General features: G+C 40.3%; 1 protein-coding gene across 3 annotated transcripts; it reads left to right on the forward strand.

The window, feature by feature from the left end:
* Positions 1-371: 371 nt before the first annotated feature.
* LOC109898113 (aldo-keto reductase family 1 member A1-B) lies at positions 372-11,132 on the forward strand. 3 transcript variants are annotated; one of them, XM_020492919.2, is made up of 9 exons: positions 372-657; positions 1,687-1,788; positions 1,948-2,067; positions 7,103-7,254; positions 7,506-7,701; positions 9,484-9,683; positions 10,123-10,195; positions 10,373-10,459; positions 10,769-11,132. In XM_020492919.2, exons 2-9 carry the CDS (start codon positions 1,693-1,695, stop codon positions 10,832-10,834), a joined length of 990 nt encoding a protein of 329 aa, XP_020348508.1. In that variant the 5' UTR covers positions 372-657; positions 1,687-1,692; the 3' UTR covers positions 10,835-11,132. The 3 variants fall into 3 exon arrangements, with proteins under 3 accessions (XP_020348508.1, XP_020348509.1, XP_031689476.1); XM_020492920.2 differs by lacking the exon at positions 372-657 and adding an exon at positions 1,026-1,152; XM_031833616.1 differs by lacking the exon at positions 372-657 and adding an exon at positions 1,060-1,560.
* The last annotated feature ends 5,971 nt before the right edge of the window (positions 11,133-17,103 follow it).

A 17,103-nucleotide genomic window follows, 5' to 3' on the forward strand; every position in this document is an offset into this window, starting at 1 on the left:
AAAACGCAAAACACAGTCGGTGTGTTCGAAGCGTAAAACGAAAAGTGAAATTTGAAGTTAATTTGACAAATATTGGACCCTTCTAGCAAAGACAAAAGTTGGATCCCGTCTACCCATGACCACTTCCTGTTCCTTGCACAGCGGAGACAAATGAGCCCTATCTGTGGACAGTCTACGATCGTTCTTTATGCCGCATTCAAATCAACTGGGAACTCGAAAAAACGGGAGGAAAATAACTCCAGCTGGTAAAATCGTTTTAATGGTCAGACAACTCGCAAATCCAAGTCGGGAACTCTGGCCTCTTTCGAGAGCTCCAACTTTCCGGCCTGAAGGTCACTGACGTCATGATTTGACCTCTTTTTTTCCGAGTTCAAATCAGTGATCTTCAGGTTGGAAAATCGGAGCTCTAGAAAGAGGCTCGAGTTGGATGACAGTTCAAATCAATTTTCCCAGTCGGATCTCGCTTTTTGTGAATTCCCAGTTTTTTTGAACGCGGCATTATAAATCGACTGCATCAGGATAAAAATGCGATCAAACCCCGGAAACGGAAATCTTAGCAAAATGAATTCAGATTTTTTTAAACAACTAATTATTTTATATTTGTGACCGGGCCGTTGAAGATTATATAGGTTGTTTTACAGATTGATACCTGTAACAGTAAGTGGGAACTGTTTGAATACAGCTGCTTGTCGTTTTGTTATGGCAGTGTATTGTTTTGATATAAATTACTGTAGGTGGAAGTGGGTAGAAAATCTGCAAATAAAATACCATTGGAATAGATTCTGTTCTCAATCGTGTCAAATGTAATGTAAAACAGGTGAGATGATTAAAGAGATACATTACGTTAAACGTAATGTAGGCGAAGGGAATGTCAGTGAAATTAAATGACACCGAAAACATCATCATGTACTGACATTTGGGTTGCTTATTCCAGTATTCATGGTTATTGCACGATGCAGTGCCATTGCGTGTCCGTTTGTTGGAGGATTGCCTAATAACTGGCATTATTGCAAGTTGATTGCAGACAGGCTTTGTTTAACTGCAGCCGGCTTCCGATTGCACACCTTTATTTTTAAGAGTCACCATGTCGACTGGATAAGTGGAGCGTTTATTGGACTAATTTCACTGTGACTTTAGTTCCATCTATTAGAAGTAGGTCTTATTTCGAGTATGGAGTATTAGCTAAGAAAAGGTGCAATAGGCTAGCCTATTGTAGCCAGTGATTCTAGATTACTAAACTCAACTGCATGGCGAAGGATGTAGTTCTAGACCAGTGACTGAGACGGTCCAGGTGTGGACTCAAATCTCGTGCGTCTGTGGAAACAGCAGCTAGCTGACAGTTACTCTCTTGTGGACAGATTTATGTAAACCTAACTGGTACCATAGAACTGTAACTAAGCAGCTGGCCAATTACGCAAGCCTTTAGTTCTGGTTAATCGAAATTAGCTGACAGTCAGAAGTTCTATGAACCAGAGGCAGGAGGATCAGGCCAGGGGGAGTGCTGGGCAGGATATTTGGTTCCTTTCATTGTCTTCCTTTCTTTACCACCCGCAGGTGAAGGTACATACTGGTTAGGTTTTCAACATGATCATGGAGAGGACACAATAATAGCTACTTAACACTATTGAGATTCTCAATGTGAATATCCCAACGGCTGTGGCATCTGTCATCTGCCCTGTCTTTCAGGTACACATGGCAGTGGCAGGTAAAAATGACTTTGCAGTTCTCAACACCGGGCGGAAAATGCCTCTCCTCGGTCTAGGAACATGGAAGAGCGAACCTGGCAAGGTAGGTGCCTCACACGTGATTGATTAACCATTGATCTTTTGGATCAATTATTTATCCCGACTAATTTAGGTTTTTATCAAAATGGAGTGTACTATCAATATGGGCTTGCTGTTGGTCTTTGTAACAATGTCTGTCGTCTTGGGTTGTGCTGTATTCCAGGTAAAACAGGCAGTGGTGTGGGCTTTGCAGGCTGGCTACCGTCACATCGACTGTGCTGCCATCTATGGCAACGAGGTGGAGATTGGCGAGGCTCTGCAGGAGACACTTGGCCCTGACAAAGTAAGCCAACAGCAAGGAACATGGTAGCTGTGGTCCAGGGTGTTACATGCGGCTTGAGTCGTCGTCTTCTTATTTAATGGTTGTTGAAGAAGGCTCAAGCAAACACTTAACACCCTGGCCCAGAGCTATGAGTATGGTATCTAAGGCTTATCAATGTGGATACCATAGACATCATCGGGAGATACTGAGAAGGACAGAGATGTGCTAGTCCAGTGGTAGCTGCTGATTGGCTGAATACCCCGGGGTGTGAGGTGGTTGGAGTTGTCAACAAAGCAGCATGACAGAATAATGGTGCCAAGTTTTCAAACTACTGGTAGTTTGAGAAGATATATAAATTGATCTGTGCATTTGAACAACAGCATAAATACACATATTTCACTTTGAATATCAAACTGAATGATAACTGCAGCATTTGCTGCCACTGTTTTGAACAGATTAGATTATACTATTTAGAATGAACAGTATACAGATCCCTTGAATTTTGCCACATTTTTTAAAGTTGGTCTTATTCTAAAATGGATTTGTTTTTTTCTCCCAGGATGCACCTGAGCTCAATTGAGTCTCATAAGCAAAGGGTCTAAATACTTATGTAAATAAAGTATATCATTATTTTTTATACATTTGCACAAATGTATAAACTGTTTTTGCTTTGTCATTATGGGGTATTGTGTGTATATTGCTGAGATTTATTTATTTAATCCATTTTAGAATAAGCCTGTAATGTAACAAAATTTGGAAATGTCAAGGGGTCTGAATACTTTCTGAAGGCACTGTACATATCAAATTGTATTAGTCACATATGCCGAATACAACAGGTGTAGTAGACCTTAAAGTGAAATGCTTACTTACGAGCCCCTAACCAACAATGCAGTTTCAAAAAGTACAGATAAGAATAAGAGATAATAGTTACAAGTAATTAAAGAGCAGCAGTGACTGTCTTGGTATGCTTGGCCCATGTTAGTTTGTTGGTTATCTGGACACCAAGGAACTTGAAGCTCTCAACCTGCTCCACTGCAGCCCTGTTGATGAGAACGGGGGTGTGCTCGGTCCTCTTTTTCCTGTCGTCCACAACCATCTCCTTTGTCTTAATCATGTTGAGGGAGATGTTGTTGTCCTGGCACCACACGGCCAGGTCTCTGACCTCCTCCTTATAGGCTGTCTTGTCGGTGATCAGGCCTACCACTGTTGTGTCATCGGCAAATTTAATGTGTTGGAGTCGTGCCTGGCCGTGCAGTCATGCATGAACAGGGAGTACAGGAGGGGACTGAACACGTACCCCTGAGGAATCCCTGTGTTGAGGATCAGCATGGTGGATGTGTTGTTACCTAACCTTACCACCTGGGGGCAGCCCGTCAGGAAGTCCAGGATCCAGTTGCAGAGGGTGTTTAGTCCCAGGGTCCTTAGCTTATTGATGAGCTTTGAGGGCACTATGGTGTTGAATGCTGAGCTGTATGTATGTATGTATGTATGTATGTATGTATGTATGTATGTATGTATGTATGTACAGTGCCTTGCGAAAGTATTCGGCCCCCTTGAACTTTGCGACCTTTTGCCACATTTCAGGCTTCAAACATAAAGATATAAATCTATATTTTTTTTGTGAAGAATCAACAACAAGTGGGACACAATCATGAAGTGGAACGACATTTATTGGATATTTCAAACTTTTTTAACAAATCAAAAACTGAAAAATTGGGAGTGCAAAATTATTCAGCCCCTTTACTTTCAGTGCAGCAAACTCTCTCCAGAAGTTCAGTGAGGATCTCTGAATGATCCAATGTTGACCTAAATGACTAATGATGATAAATACAATCCACCTGTGTGTAATCAAGTCTCTGTAGAAATGCACCTGCACTGTGATAGTCTCAGAGGTCCGTTAAAAGCGCAGAGAGCATCATGAAGAACAAGGAACACACCAGGCAGGTCCGAGATACTGTTGGGAAGAAGTTTAAAGCCGGATTTGTATACAAAAATATTTCCCAAGCTTTAAACATCCCAAGGAGCACTGTGCAAGCGATAATATTGACATGGAAGGAGTATCAGACCACTGCAAGTCTACCAAGACCTGGCCGTCCCTCTAAACTTTCAGCTCATACAAAGAGAAGACTGATCAGAGATGCAGCCAAGAGGCCCATGATCACTCTGGATGAACTGCAGAGATCTACAGCTGAGGTGGGAGACTCTGTCCATAGGACAACAATCAGTCGTATATTGCACAAATCTGGCCTTTATGGAAGAGTGGCAAGAAGAAAGCCATTTCTTAAAGATATCCATAAAAAGTGTTGTTTAAAGTTTGCCACAAGCCACCTGGGAGACACACCAAACATGTGGAAGAAGGTGCTCTGGTCAGATGAAACCAAAATTGAACTTTTTGGCAACAATGCAAAACGTTATGTTTGGCGTAAAAGCAACACAGCTGAACACACCATCCCCACTGTCAAACATGGTGGTGGCAACATCATGGTTTGGGCCTGCTTTTCTTCAACAGGGACAGGGAAGATGGTTAAAATTGATGGGAAAATGGATGGAGCCATATACAGGACCATTCTGGAAGAGAACCTGATGGAGTCTGCAAAAGACCTGAGACTGGGACAGAGATTTGTCTTCCAACAAGACAATGATCCTTAACATAAAGCAAAGTCTACAATGGAATGGTTCAAAAATAAACATATCCAGGTGTTAGAATGGCCAAGTCAAAGTCCAGACGTGAATCCAATCAAGAATCTGTGGAAAGAACTGAAAACTGCTGTTCACAAATGCTCTCCATCCAACCTCACTGAGCTCGAGCTGTTTTGCAAGGAGGAATGGGAAAAAATGTCAGTCTCTTGATGTGCAGAACTGATAGAGACATACCCCAAGCGACTTACAGCTGTAATCGCATCAAAAGGTGGCGTTAAGTTAAGTATTAACTTAAGGGGGCTGAATAATTTTGCACGCCCAATTTTTCAGTTTTAGATTTGTTAAAAAAGTTTGAAATATCCAATAAATGTTGTTCCACTTCATGATTGTGTCCCACTTGTTGTTGATTCTTCACAAAAAAATACAGTTCTATATCTTTGTTTGAAGCCTGAAATGTGGCAAAAGGTCGCAAAGTTCAAGGGGGCCGAATACTTTCGCAAGGTACTGTATATATCCGCGCGCTGCTGCTTCCAAACACACACACACACACACACGTGTGTACCGAAGTATGTGAACACCCCTTCAAAATGGGTTGATTCGCTATTGCATTTGCTGACAGGTGCATAAAATTGAGTTCAGTGACTTTTAACGTGGCACTGTCATAGGATGCCATCTTTCCAGCAAGTCATTTCATCAAAGTAGTGCCCCGGGCAACTGTAAGTGCTGTTATTGTGAAGTGGAAACGTCTCGGAGCAACAACGGCTCAGCCACAAAGTGGTAGGCCACACAAGCTCACAGAACGGGATCGCCGAGTTCTGAAGTGCGTAGCGCGTAAAAATCGTTGACATCAGCAAACCCCTCACCCACAGGACTCCCTACACGCCGTCTGCCCGGTTAAGTTGAAACTGGGATTCATCCGTGAAGATGCGTGCCAGTGGCCATCGAAGGTGAGCATTTTCCCACGGAAGTTGATTACGACACCAAACTGCAGTCAGTTCAAGACCCTGGGGAGGACGATGAGCACGCAGATGAGCTTCCCTGAAATGGTTTCTGACAGTTTGTGCAGAAATTCTTCATTTGTGCAAACCCACAGTTTCATTAGTTGTCCAGGTGGCTGATCTTAGACGATCCCGCAAGTGAAGAAGCCAGATGTGGAGGTCTTGGGCTGGCGTGCTGATTGGTGGTCTGCAGTTGAGGCCGGTTGGACATACTGCCAAATTCTCTAAAACGGCATTGAAGGCGGCTTATGGTAAAGAAATTAACATTTAAATTCTCTGGCAAGTGCTCTGGTGGACATTCCTGCCGTCAGCATGACAATTGCACGTTCCCTTAACTTGAGACATCTGTGGCACTGTGTTGTGAAACAAAATGGCAAATTTTAGAGTGGCCTTTTATTGTCCTCAGCACAAGGTGCACTTGTGTAATGATCATGCTGTTTTATCAGCTTCTTGATATGCCACAGATTTTTTTGTGCGAATGGAAAATGTCTGATCTTTTATTTCAGCTCATGAAAAATGGGACCAACACTTGTTACATGTTACATACATAACTACAAAGGTATGATCTTTGTCCGCATGTGCAGTGGCTTTTTCCTTGCTGAGCAGCCTTTCAGGTTATGTCGATATAGGACTTGTTTTACTGTGGATATAGATACTTTTGTACCTGTTTCCTCCAGCATCTTCACAAGGTCCTTTGCTGTTGTTCTGGGATTGATTTGCACTTTTCGCACCAAAGTGCGTTCATCTCTAGGAGACAGAACGCGTCTCCTTCCTGAGTGGTATGACAGCTGCGTGGTCCTATGGTGTTTATACTTGCGTACTATTGTTTGTACAGATGAATGTGGTACCTTCAGGCATTTGAAAATTGCTTCCAAGGATGAACCAGACTTGTGGAGGTCTACAAATATTTTTCTGATGTATTGGCTGATTTTCTTTTGATTTTCCCAAGCAAAGAGGCACTCAGTTGGAAGGTAGGCCTTGAAATAGATCCACAGGCACACATCCAATGGACTCAAATTATTACAGTTAGCATATCAGAATTTTCTAAAGCCATGACATTCTGGGATTTTCCCAGCTGTTTCAAGGCATAGTCAACTTAGTGTATGCAAACTTTTGACCCACTGGAATTGTGATACAATGAATTATAAGTGAAATAATCTTTCTGTAAACAATTGTTGGAAAAAGTACTTGTGTCATGCTCACAGTCGATGTCCAAATCGACTTGCCAAAACTATAGTTTGTTAACAAGAAATATGTTCTAACGACTCCAACGTAATTTACATTTGACTTCAACTGTATGTATATTTATTATGTTTCTTTTTTGGGACTTGTCACACAAGTTATCCATTGTGCCACTAGCCCGATGATGGGGTCAAGTAAAGGGGTGTGTGTCTGTTTACACCTGTCTCTGTTTACAGGCTCTGAGGCGAGAAGATGTGTTTATCACCTCTAAGCTGTGGAACACACAGCATCACCCAGAGGATGTTGAGCCCGCTCTGCTTAAGACACTGAAGGAGCTGAGGCTGGAGTACCTGGATCTCTACCTCATCCACTGGCCCTACGCTTTCCAGTGAGTAGCCTCCATCATGGGTTCTGGAGAGGCACTAGCCTCACTGAACATGATACAGTAAAACATTTATAGGATTGCCAGACACTAGCAGAATTTCCTTTTTTAAATTAATTTCAATCTAGGTATTAAACTTGCTATAATAATTTTAACAATGATCAATTCACATTACAGGGGTTGTGTAACAAACTGTATGGGCATCCTACTGTTCAGTGGTAACATTGTGCCCGTACTTCTCCTTACCTTTCCCACAGACAAGGTGACGCTCCTTTCCCTAAGTCAGAGGACGGCATCCTGCTGTATGACGACATCGACTACAAGCTGACTTGGGCTGCCATGGAGAAGCTGGTGGGAAAGGGCATGATCAGGGCTATCGGCCTGTCCAACTTCAACAGCAGACAGATTGACGACGTGCTGTCTGTGGCCAACATCAAACCCACTGTGCTTCAGGTAAGGAGAAGATGTGTTGACTGTGCGTACATTGAACCTAGCTACCAGGATTTCCATTATGAAAATGCATTTTAATTTCCCGGACAGTTGAGAAATGTACCAGACCCATATACATCGGGTGCGTAACCTGATTAGGGTTTCCACCCACGGTGCTCAGAATGATAGAAATCACATTTGATGTAATTCATCTTAACAGAACATGTAAGTCGAGGATGCAATGAGGTGTGTCCTTACTGCACATGTTGAAGATGGTACCACTGTCCATTTACTTTTCCTCAGCGAACAAGATGAGTAACAAACAGAAAAATCACTAGCCTACTGTATGCTTAGGCGGCGCACGACTTTCAAGTTTGGGGAAGCAATTTTTCATCCATCTAAACTGGAGGAGGAAATTATTGTAAAAAACTTAAGAGGCACTGACCCAACAATAACGAGTGAGTATGCGCAGTGCACACTCACCGGGGATATAGCCGATGCTCTGTTGGTGCCAATAAGATGGGCTATAGGACTACAAAAGAACATGAGAGAAATAGGCTACTGGTTTCAATGGCATATGGAAGTCTATATAAAATAATTGCCTCCACGGATATGCTAAGATTTTGCCTAGGCTACTTTGAAGCAAGGTAAAACATGCCTCCTAATATTTTGTAAAACATTCAAGTTTCAAACAATTTAAGTAGCTATATGTTTTAAAAATGCATACTGCCACCAGCTCATCCAAAGTGGTGTGATGTGCTGATGAAGCCTGCCTTCCGTTGACTATGCATTTGAGTGGCAAATGGGGAAAAATGCCTCAATTACCGGCTGAGAAATACAAATATTAGCAATTTTTCACACAGTTGCAATTAGAATTATTGCGCTTAAAACCATGTCTGACAGATTTTCTGCTTGAAGGCTCTATCTGTATGCTGTGCATGAAATACAGAAGATGCATAACGAATAAATATTCCACAAAATTATGCAAATTAACCTATAGACCAATAAGCATGACTGGTCAAATGTATTTCCATCAACTGGTGTTCCAATCAATGAATAGGCTAAAAAGCATTAAACGGCTTAAAGCCGGCTGTTATCAGCTAACGGAAACCCTGCTAGCTACCTACCTGAAGATCAGTTGAGAAACTATTCTTGTTTATTTAACTAGGCATGTCAGTTTAGAATTTCAGTTAAGAACACATTCTTATTTACAACGACGGCCTAACCTGGCTAATAATTGTAATTGTAGACCCCTACCCTAACGACGCTGGGCCAATTGTGCGCCGCCCTATGGGACTCTCAATCACGGCCAATTGTGATACAGCCCGGGATCGAACCAGGGTCTGTAGTGACACTCGGGAGCAAGGAGTCAAATCTAGAATTTTCTGATCCGTAATCAGGCGCGCTATCCATTGTGCCACTAGCCCGCTGAAAGGGGTGGCGTTTGTATGTTTGTCACTACCACAACCAGTCTTCTCAGTCCATCGCTCCTCCAATATCCTTGCATACAACCCTCCCCCTACTGTCTCTTCGTGTCCCTGTCAGAAATACAGCAAGTGTTTGTTTGTTGACAGTTAAATATTAGAACATAGGAGTTTGTTTTTGTTTGGTTCGAGTTTTTCTAGGTAGGGAGGTCTTGATATGTGGTATGTGCTGTGTGTACATTATTCCTCCTTACCTAAAGATCAGTTTGTAAAATATTGAAACAGTTTAAGAGCTAGACAGGAGTCAAACCTAGAATATTCTGATCCATAGTCATCCATTGCTAGCCCGCTGACAGTTGTGGTTTCTGTTTCTGTTATTCAGGTGGAAAGCCATCCGTATCTGGCTCAGGTGTTGTTGCTGCAACACTGCCGGGACAGGGGCCTGGTGATGACAGCGTACAGCCCACTGGGGTCACCGGATCGGGCATGGAAGCATCCTGACGAGCCCGTCCTCCTGGATGAACCAGCCATTGGCACCTTGGCCAAGAAGTACAACAAGTCCCCAGCACAAATTATCATTAGGTGAGTAATGTTATATAATGTTCTAGCCTAGTACTCTTTACTCAATGATAACCCAGCATCCCCAGAGGTGATGAACCCATCCTCTTGCATCTGTACAGTGAAACAGGTGTAAAATAAATAAATAAACAAACAAAACCACACACCTTGCCTTGACCCAATCTGCGGGCTAGTGGCACAATGGATAACAATGTGTCTGATTACGGATCAAAAGATTCTAGATTCGACTCCTGTTTAAATCGTAACTTTTTTCAATATCCCAATTTCTCTTTAGGTAGGCAGAATAAATGTATCAGTACGATATATCAAGACCTCCTGAATTTAGCACAATAATTCCTAAAATAAATTAATAAAACACTCATATGGTCTAGTGATTAGATCTTGCTTTTCATGTAACCTATTTGTCTCAAACCAAACCATGTACATCTTGTCTCTTTGCTAGATGGCAGACGCAGCGAGGAGTGGTGACGATCCCTAAAAGTGTGACAGAGGCTCGGATCAAAGAGAATATCCAGGTGGGTTATTCTGTTTGATGACGATCTATAATTGTAAATTGCTGCACAATTCAGTCTATTACTGCAAGAAACCACAGCTCTATTACTATTTCTACCCATCAAAACTGTTTTCATAATTCCCATTGTGTAATTATTTGACTACTGAGTGGACGCAATCTAAAATGTGTGTATCCTCAGGTGTTTGACTTTACCCTTGCAGCAGAAGAGATGAAGTGTATAACAGCATTGAACAAAGGCTGGCGCTACATTGTACCAACCATCACAGTGAGTGACTTTAAAGCTCCCTCTACTGGTACATGTGTACAATTGATGTGAGACCAGAGAATGTTATTGAAGTTCTATGGGTTATGTGATAGCCAGCTCACAATGGTTAAATGTTTCATAGAGAGCTAATGCTATATATGCTGTATGTAATCAGTTGGTTGAATTAAGCAACCAAAATGTAGTGTCTCTGTTGATATTCTACCATAGCAGTTGTTAGTGGGGCAATGGATTACACGTCTGACTACGGATCAGAAGATTCTATGCCCGACTGCTGGCTAGCTTGTGACATTTTTCCAATTGTTGTTGCAGGTTGATGGGAAGCCCGTCCCCAGGGATGCAGGACATCCACACTACCCCTTCATTGACCCCTACTGAGTAAATCCCCAACTGCTGCCCACTTGTGCCTTGGGAACCCCCTCCCCTTCCTCAACCCCATCCTAGGCTGTGTCCCAATTCAATTAAATAGCTTCATTTTGTCATAATCCTCCTGAGTGACAACTGAAGTACAACTGAAGTATTTTTTTTTAGGGGAAAGAAGATTGGTAGAAAAAGTCCAACTCCTGTCAGATCAGTTGTCATGGTGGTGAGGTGGCGGGGAAAGAGTGCTTTAGAGTGTATTAGGACATAGCATCTGTGTTCTTCGTAATAAAAATGTTTTGTTACTGCCCTTGAATTATTTGCTTTGACTGATTGGTAATTAAAATGCATCTTTACTTGGAGGGAAAACTAGTCTAAACAATAGTGTAAATACTAAACTAATTTACTTTCTGACTCAGGCTGCACAAAAGCTCTGACGTGAAATGTTTATGGAAATGCAGTGTTATAAACCATTTTACAGCTGTGTTTTGTAATGTATTTATCCCATCTTTCACCAAGCCCAGTACCTACATCCAACTAACTCAACATGTGTAAATAACAATGTATATGTAGAGACTAGTATACAGCTGCAGCAGTTTTACGCTCTTGTCCCAGACAGAAGATATCCCAGCTAGACAGACGGATATCCTGTTGGACTTCCTGTTGCACACCACAAACCCGGACTACCTGGATGGAAAGAAGGATTCTGATTATGAGTTGTTTTGATTAATTTGACTAATCGTGCTAGGTGGGGAGTTTTTATATAAATGTTGCATGTTCAAAAGTACATTTTGATTATTCCTATCTACCTAAAGACCAGTTGAAGTGAAAAATGGATTAGATAGCCAGGAGTCGAACCTACAATCTAATGATCCGTAGTCAGCCGTGTAAAATGACGTTGTCAGGGGGCGCCAATATGGGATCAATATCATGCCAAATGTAAATCGCTATCCACATGCAATTCACTATCCACAAACACCTTTTGATTTGTAAATCGAGGGCCTTAAGTAAAATGAATGCCATAAAGATTTGCACATAGTGCAAACATGGCAAACCTGCAACTCCATATTTGGAAGCGCTTAGGTCACCTAACTTTTGGCAGGAATTTGACAAGAAAAAAGAACGCCTAGATGAAGTTCTCACACAATTGTTTCTATCCCGGTAGAAAGTGATAGGGTTGCGTCAATTCAAATCTGGTATCAGGATAAATATGACATTGTCACCGATTGTATACAATGTATTTTTTATTAGCTAAGCAATAAGTGGTAAATGCAATTTTCGTATATACGGGCTCTCTGTCCTACCTCACAGGGCAAATGGAGAACTGAACCGTTCCTGACAAAGATATTATATACTCTGAACAGAGGTAGTTCCTGCTTCCGAGCCGGCCTGTCAGAGTAGAGACTGGGTGTGGTTTAGACTCACCAGCCCCCGGGCACTCCAGTTGATAGATGTAACTGTTGCTGTGTAGAGTATCTATGCGCTCATTCCCTAGATACCGTTATCAAGTTTGAGTTCTAACAAAAAACAGTCTGTTTAACTGCCTACGTGCTGTACGTGTCTCCCACAATTCATGATAGTTGCCTATACCAAGGCCAGCCACAGCCTTTCCGCTAGTCACATATGTTGGAAAATGTTTCTTTTAACATACACAGACACCCTCATGATAGGCCAAGCATATTTTCAATCCTCACAAAAGCGATTTGTAGTTTTAAAAAATGGTTCTCACGCGTAGTCATTTAAAAAAAGTTGATCCCATTGATGCTGTTGACCCGGATCACTGGTTGATGCGGAAAGAAGGGGGTGAGTGTAACCGGTGTGAAATGGCTAGCTAGTTAGCGGTGCAGAAATGCCCTTGACCACAGAGTGAATTGCACACTGCAGTCAGGGGTACTTGGCTGTGCGCGCCAATAGCGTTTCAATCGGTGACGTCACTCGCTCTGAGACCTTGGAAATAGGTGTTTCCTTACTATCCTGCCAACCACTATATGAAGAAGTTTAAGGAAAACATCAACTCAAATTGCTCCTTTTGTAATGACCACCCAGAAACAGTTGTGCATCTTTTTTGGCATTGTATGCATGTAAGAAAACTGTGGCAAGACATCAGTAGGTTTATAATTGAACACATTTATGAAGATTTTACACTATTGTGGAGAGATGTACTGTTTGGATTCTTTACATACAATAGAAATAAGCGGAATAATTTTTATGTAATTAATTTCATTATTCTTTTGGCCAAATTTCATATACACAAATGTAAATTTACAAACAGAAAACCACATTTTCGTACCCTACAAAAAGAAATTGAACTGTATTTTAAGACGGTTAAATGCTCTACTAACAAAAAAGCTGTTAGAATTGTAAGTATATGCATGTCCCTTAAGGTCCTTGTGTAATTGTAATGTGATATTGTACCCCCTAGCTCGATTGTCCATTGTTTGTAATCTATGTATGTTTGTGTTCCCTCATGTGCTTTATGTATTGATTTGTTGTTAATAAAAAATAAAAAAACATTTAAAAAAAAAAGGTGTTTCCTTACTATTAAATGATACAGTTAAGTTTGAGGTTAAATATCTGCTTTCACACTTTTGGTAAAAGGCTTGTGGAGAAAAATCTTATTGCAAGAACTGGGAGCTCTTTAAATTTGAGGTGTCCAAATACCTTAGAAAATATGGTAGTACTCTTGCTAAGACCAGAAGAGCTGAGGAGGAAAAGGTGATCATTAAGATAACTTCCCTTTCTCAGAGGTCCCCAGTCAGCCTCTCGGGGAGGAGAATATGGAACTAATTGAGTTACAAAATAAACTGGATAATATATATCGATTAAAAGCAGAAGTAGCCTTTATTAGATCTAGAAAAAAAATTGATTGGGGGAGAACAGAATTCATCCTACTTCTTTAGACTTCAGAAATGTTCTTCTAAAAATAACACTATCCATAAGTTAAACATTGATGGTGTTATTACAGATGACCAAAAATGAATTGCTAAATATTGTAGCAGTTTTTACAGAAAGTTGTATAGCTCTACGTACTGTCAGGAATCCACAGATATGTTTTTTGACTCACTGAATACTGTTCACTCTATCAGTGATATAGAATATAAACAGTGTGATGAACCCATCAAAGTTGAAGAGATTATAGAGTCTATCAAACATCTAAAGAACAATACATCTCCACCCGGCACAGCCAGAAGAGGACTGGCCACCCCACATAGCCTGGTTCCTCTCTAGGTTTCTTCCTAGGTATTGGCCTTTCTAGGGAGTTTTTCCTAGCCACCGTGCTTCTACACCTGCATTGCTTGCTGTTTGGGGTTTTAGGCTGGGTTTCTGTACAGCACTTTGAGATATCAGCTGATGTACGAAGGGCTATATAAATAAATTTGATTTGATTTGATTTGATTTAAATCACCAGGTGTTGATGGAATTATATCAGAATTTTACAAATTACTTCCTGAACAAGTAGCTCCCTATTTTAAGTATTTTTAGAGAGTATTAAAAACAATGTTGTCCCTCACAATGAGTCAGGGGTTAATAACACTGACACCTAAGCCTAAAAAAGAAGCGCTGCTCATTGATAACTGGCATCCAATTTGTCTTCTTAATTAATAATGACTATAAGATATTAGCCTTACCACTTGCAAAAATAATTAAAGAAGTCCTGAATGCAATCATTGATGAAACACAGTCTGGCTTTATGAGGAACAGACATATTTCTAACAATGTCAGACTAGTATTAGACATACTTGACTACTCAGACCTAATAACCGAGGCTAGCTTCATATTATTTTTAGATTTTTATAAAGCATTTGACACAGTAGAGCATCAGTTCCTCTTCTACTCCCTTGAGAGACTTGGATTTGGGGATTTTTTCTGTAAGGCTCTATACAGTGGTAACAGCTCTATCAAATTGAAATATGGCACCTCACCTAGATTTGAGTTAAAGAGAGGAATTAGGCAAGGTTGTCCTATCTCTCCATACCTGTTTTTATTAATCACCCAACTTCTTACAAATTCTTTAAATAATAGTCCTGTACAAGGTATTTCCATAGCTGGTAAAGAAATTATTATAAGCCAGCTGGCTGACGACACTACACTTTTTCTGAAAGACGCTAAACAAATTCCCATATCAATCAATGTGATACAATCCTTTTCCAAAGCATTTGGTCTATATCTTAACATTAATAAATGTGAACTCATAGCTGTCAAAGATTATGTGACACCTTCATATTATGGTATTCCAGTAAAAGAAGAACTTACATATTTAGGCATAACCACTACAAAGGATCAGAAGTCTAGAGGCTTACTAAATTTTAATCCTCTTATTAAGAAAACCCAGAAGAAGCCAAATCAATGGCTACAGAGGGACTTATCTTTAAAAGGAAGAGTCCTAATAACCAAGGCTGAAGGTATCTCTAGACTAACATGTGGCGCTCTATCTTTATATCTTGACAGTAAAATAAGCAAGGAGATAGACCAGATGCTTTTCAACTTTCTGTGGAGAAACCGTAAACATTACATTAGGAAAACTGTTGTAATGAACACTTACGAGATTGGTGGGCTGAATTTTCTGGACTTTACTACCTTAAATAATACTTTTAAGATCAATTGGATAAAACAATTCATAAGAAGACCCACTTCTATGTGGAATTGTATTCCTCATCATGTCTTCTCTACTTTTGGTGGCCTTAACTTCATGTTAGTTTGCAATTATAATATTGGCAAAGTTCCAGTGAAACTTTCTGCTTTTCATCAGCAGGTTTTCTTGTCATGGTCCTTAATTTATAAGCATAATTTTTCTCCACAGAGATATTATATATGGAATAATAGAGATATATTGTATAAAAAATACTTTGTTTTTAGAATATTGGTTCCGAATTACTATCCTATTGGTGAGACAACTGGTAAATGCAGAGGGTCTTTTACTCAGTTATAAGGAATTTGTATCACTTTACAAGGTCCCTGTAACACCTAAAGATTTCGCAATTGTTTTAGATGCCATTCCCTCAGGTTTTGCTTTATTATTCAGGAACGTGTCAAGACCTGACCCTCAGAGCCTACCTTCCGTTGACCCTGTTGACTCATCAGTAGGAAAGATTTGTTTCTCTTTTGGTCCATTCAACAACAGAGCGATATGAACCTTGTTTCAGCAGGATGTTGTATCTATCTATTCCTTAGTGAGATGGATTTATTTATAATATCTGTTGGAAAAGAAGTTTGGATGTTGGTTCACACATACCTACTTGTTAACAAAATGAAGGAAGTTTCCTTTAAATTATTCATAAATATTATCCTGCCAACCACAATATGAAGAATTTTAAGGTAAAACATTAACTCAAATTGCTCCTTTTGTAATGACCACCCAGAAACAGTGTTGCATCTTTTTTGGCATTGTATTCATGTAAGAAAACTGTGGCAAGGCATCAGTAGATTTAGAATTGAACACATTTATGAAGATCTTAAACTATTGTGGAGAGATGCACTGCTTGGATTCTTGACCTATGATAGAAATAAGATGAAACAATTTTATGTAATTAATTTCATTATTCTTTTGGCCAAATTTCATATTCACAAATGTAAATTTACAAAAACAAAAAAAACAAATGTTCTTAACTTACAAAAAGAAATTGAACTATATTTTAAGACAATTAAATACTCTACTAACAAAAAAGCTGTTAGAATTATAAGTGTATGTATGTCCCTTAAGGTCCTTGTGTAATGTGATATTGTACCCCCTAGCCCAATTGTCCATAGTATATTATTCATATATACTTGTGTTTCCACATGTACTTCCTGTATTGATTTGTTGTTAATAAAAAAATAAAAGGTGTTTCCCTACTCTGCAAGGGCCGCGTCTTTTTTGGAGCGATGGGTAACGATGCTTCGAGGGTGACTTTTCGATGTGTTTAGAGGGTCCCTGGTTCAAGCGAGGAGAGGGACGGAAGCAATACTTTTACAAAGTCTGACCCCATAACCTACACCACCCCTCTACCTTTTGCATGCCTCTCCAGGGGGAAGTCCCATACAGGGGAAGAAATTCACCCGTTTTAAACAAAGTCCTCTACATGCAATGGATTGATTTCATTTTTTTATTACCAGTTGAACGTCATTCTTTCAGATCATTTAAGAACGTTACATTCGCAGGTAGCCTAGTGGTTAGAGCTTTGGGCCAGTAAACCGAAAGGTTGCTAGATCGAATGCCCGAGTTTACAAGGTAAAAATCTGTCGTTATGCCCCTGAACAAGGCAGTTAACCCACTGTTCATAGGATGTCATTGTAAATAAGAATTTGTT

Source organism: Oncorhynchus kisutch, linkage group LG10, assembly GCF_002021735.2.
Source record: "Oncorhynchus kisutch isolate 150728-3 linkage group LG10, Okis_V2, whole genome shotgun sequence".
In the NCBI taxonomy this organism is placed as follows: domain Eukaryota; kingdom Metazoa; phylum Chordata; class Actinopteri; order Salmoniformes; family Salmonidae; genus Oncorhynchus; species Oncorhynchus kisutch.

What these genes read in the sequence shown, in the direction of transcription:
- LOC109898113 (XM_031833616.1), top strand. Translation starts at nt 1,465, where the DNA reads ATGAACCAGAGGCAGGAGGATCAGGCCAGGGGGAGTGCTGGGCAGGAT. An exon ending in TCAAACCCACTGTGCTTCAG is followed by an intron (nt 7,702 to 9,483) that starts GTAAGGAGAAGA and finishes TCTGTTATTCAG; the next exon opens with GTGGAAAGCCATCCGTATCT. An exon ending in CCAGCACAAATTATCATTAG is followed by an intron (nt 9,684 to 10,122) that starts GTGAGTAATGTT and finishes TCTCTTTGCTAG; the next exon opens with ATGGCAGACGCAGCGAGGAG.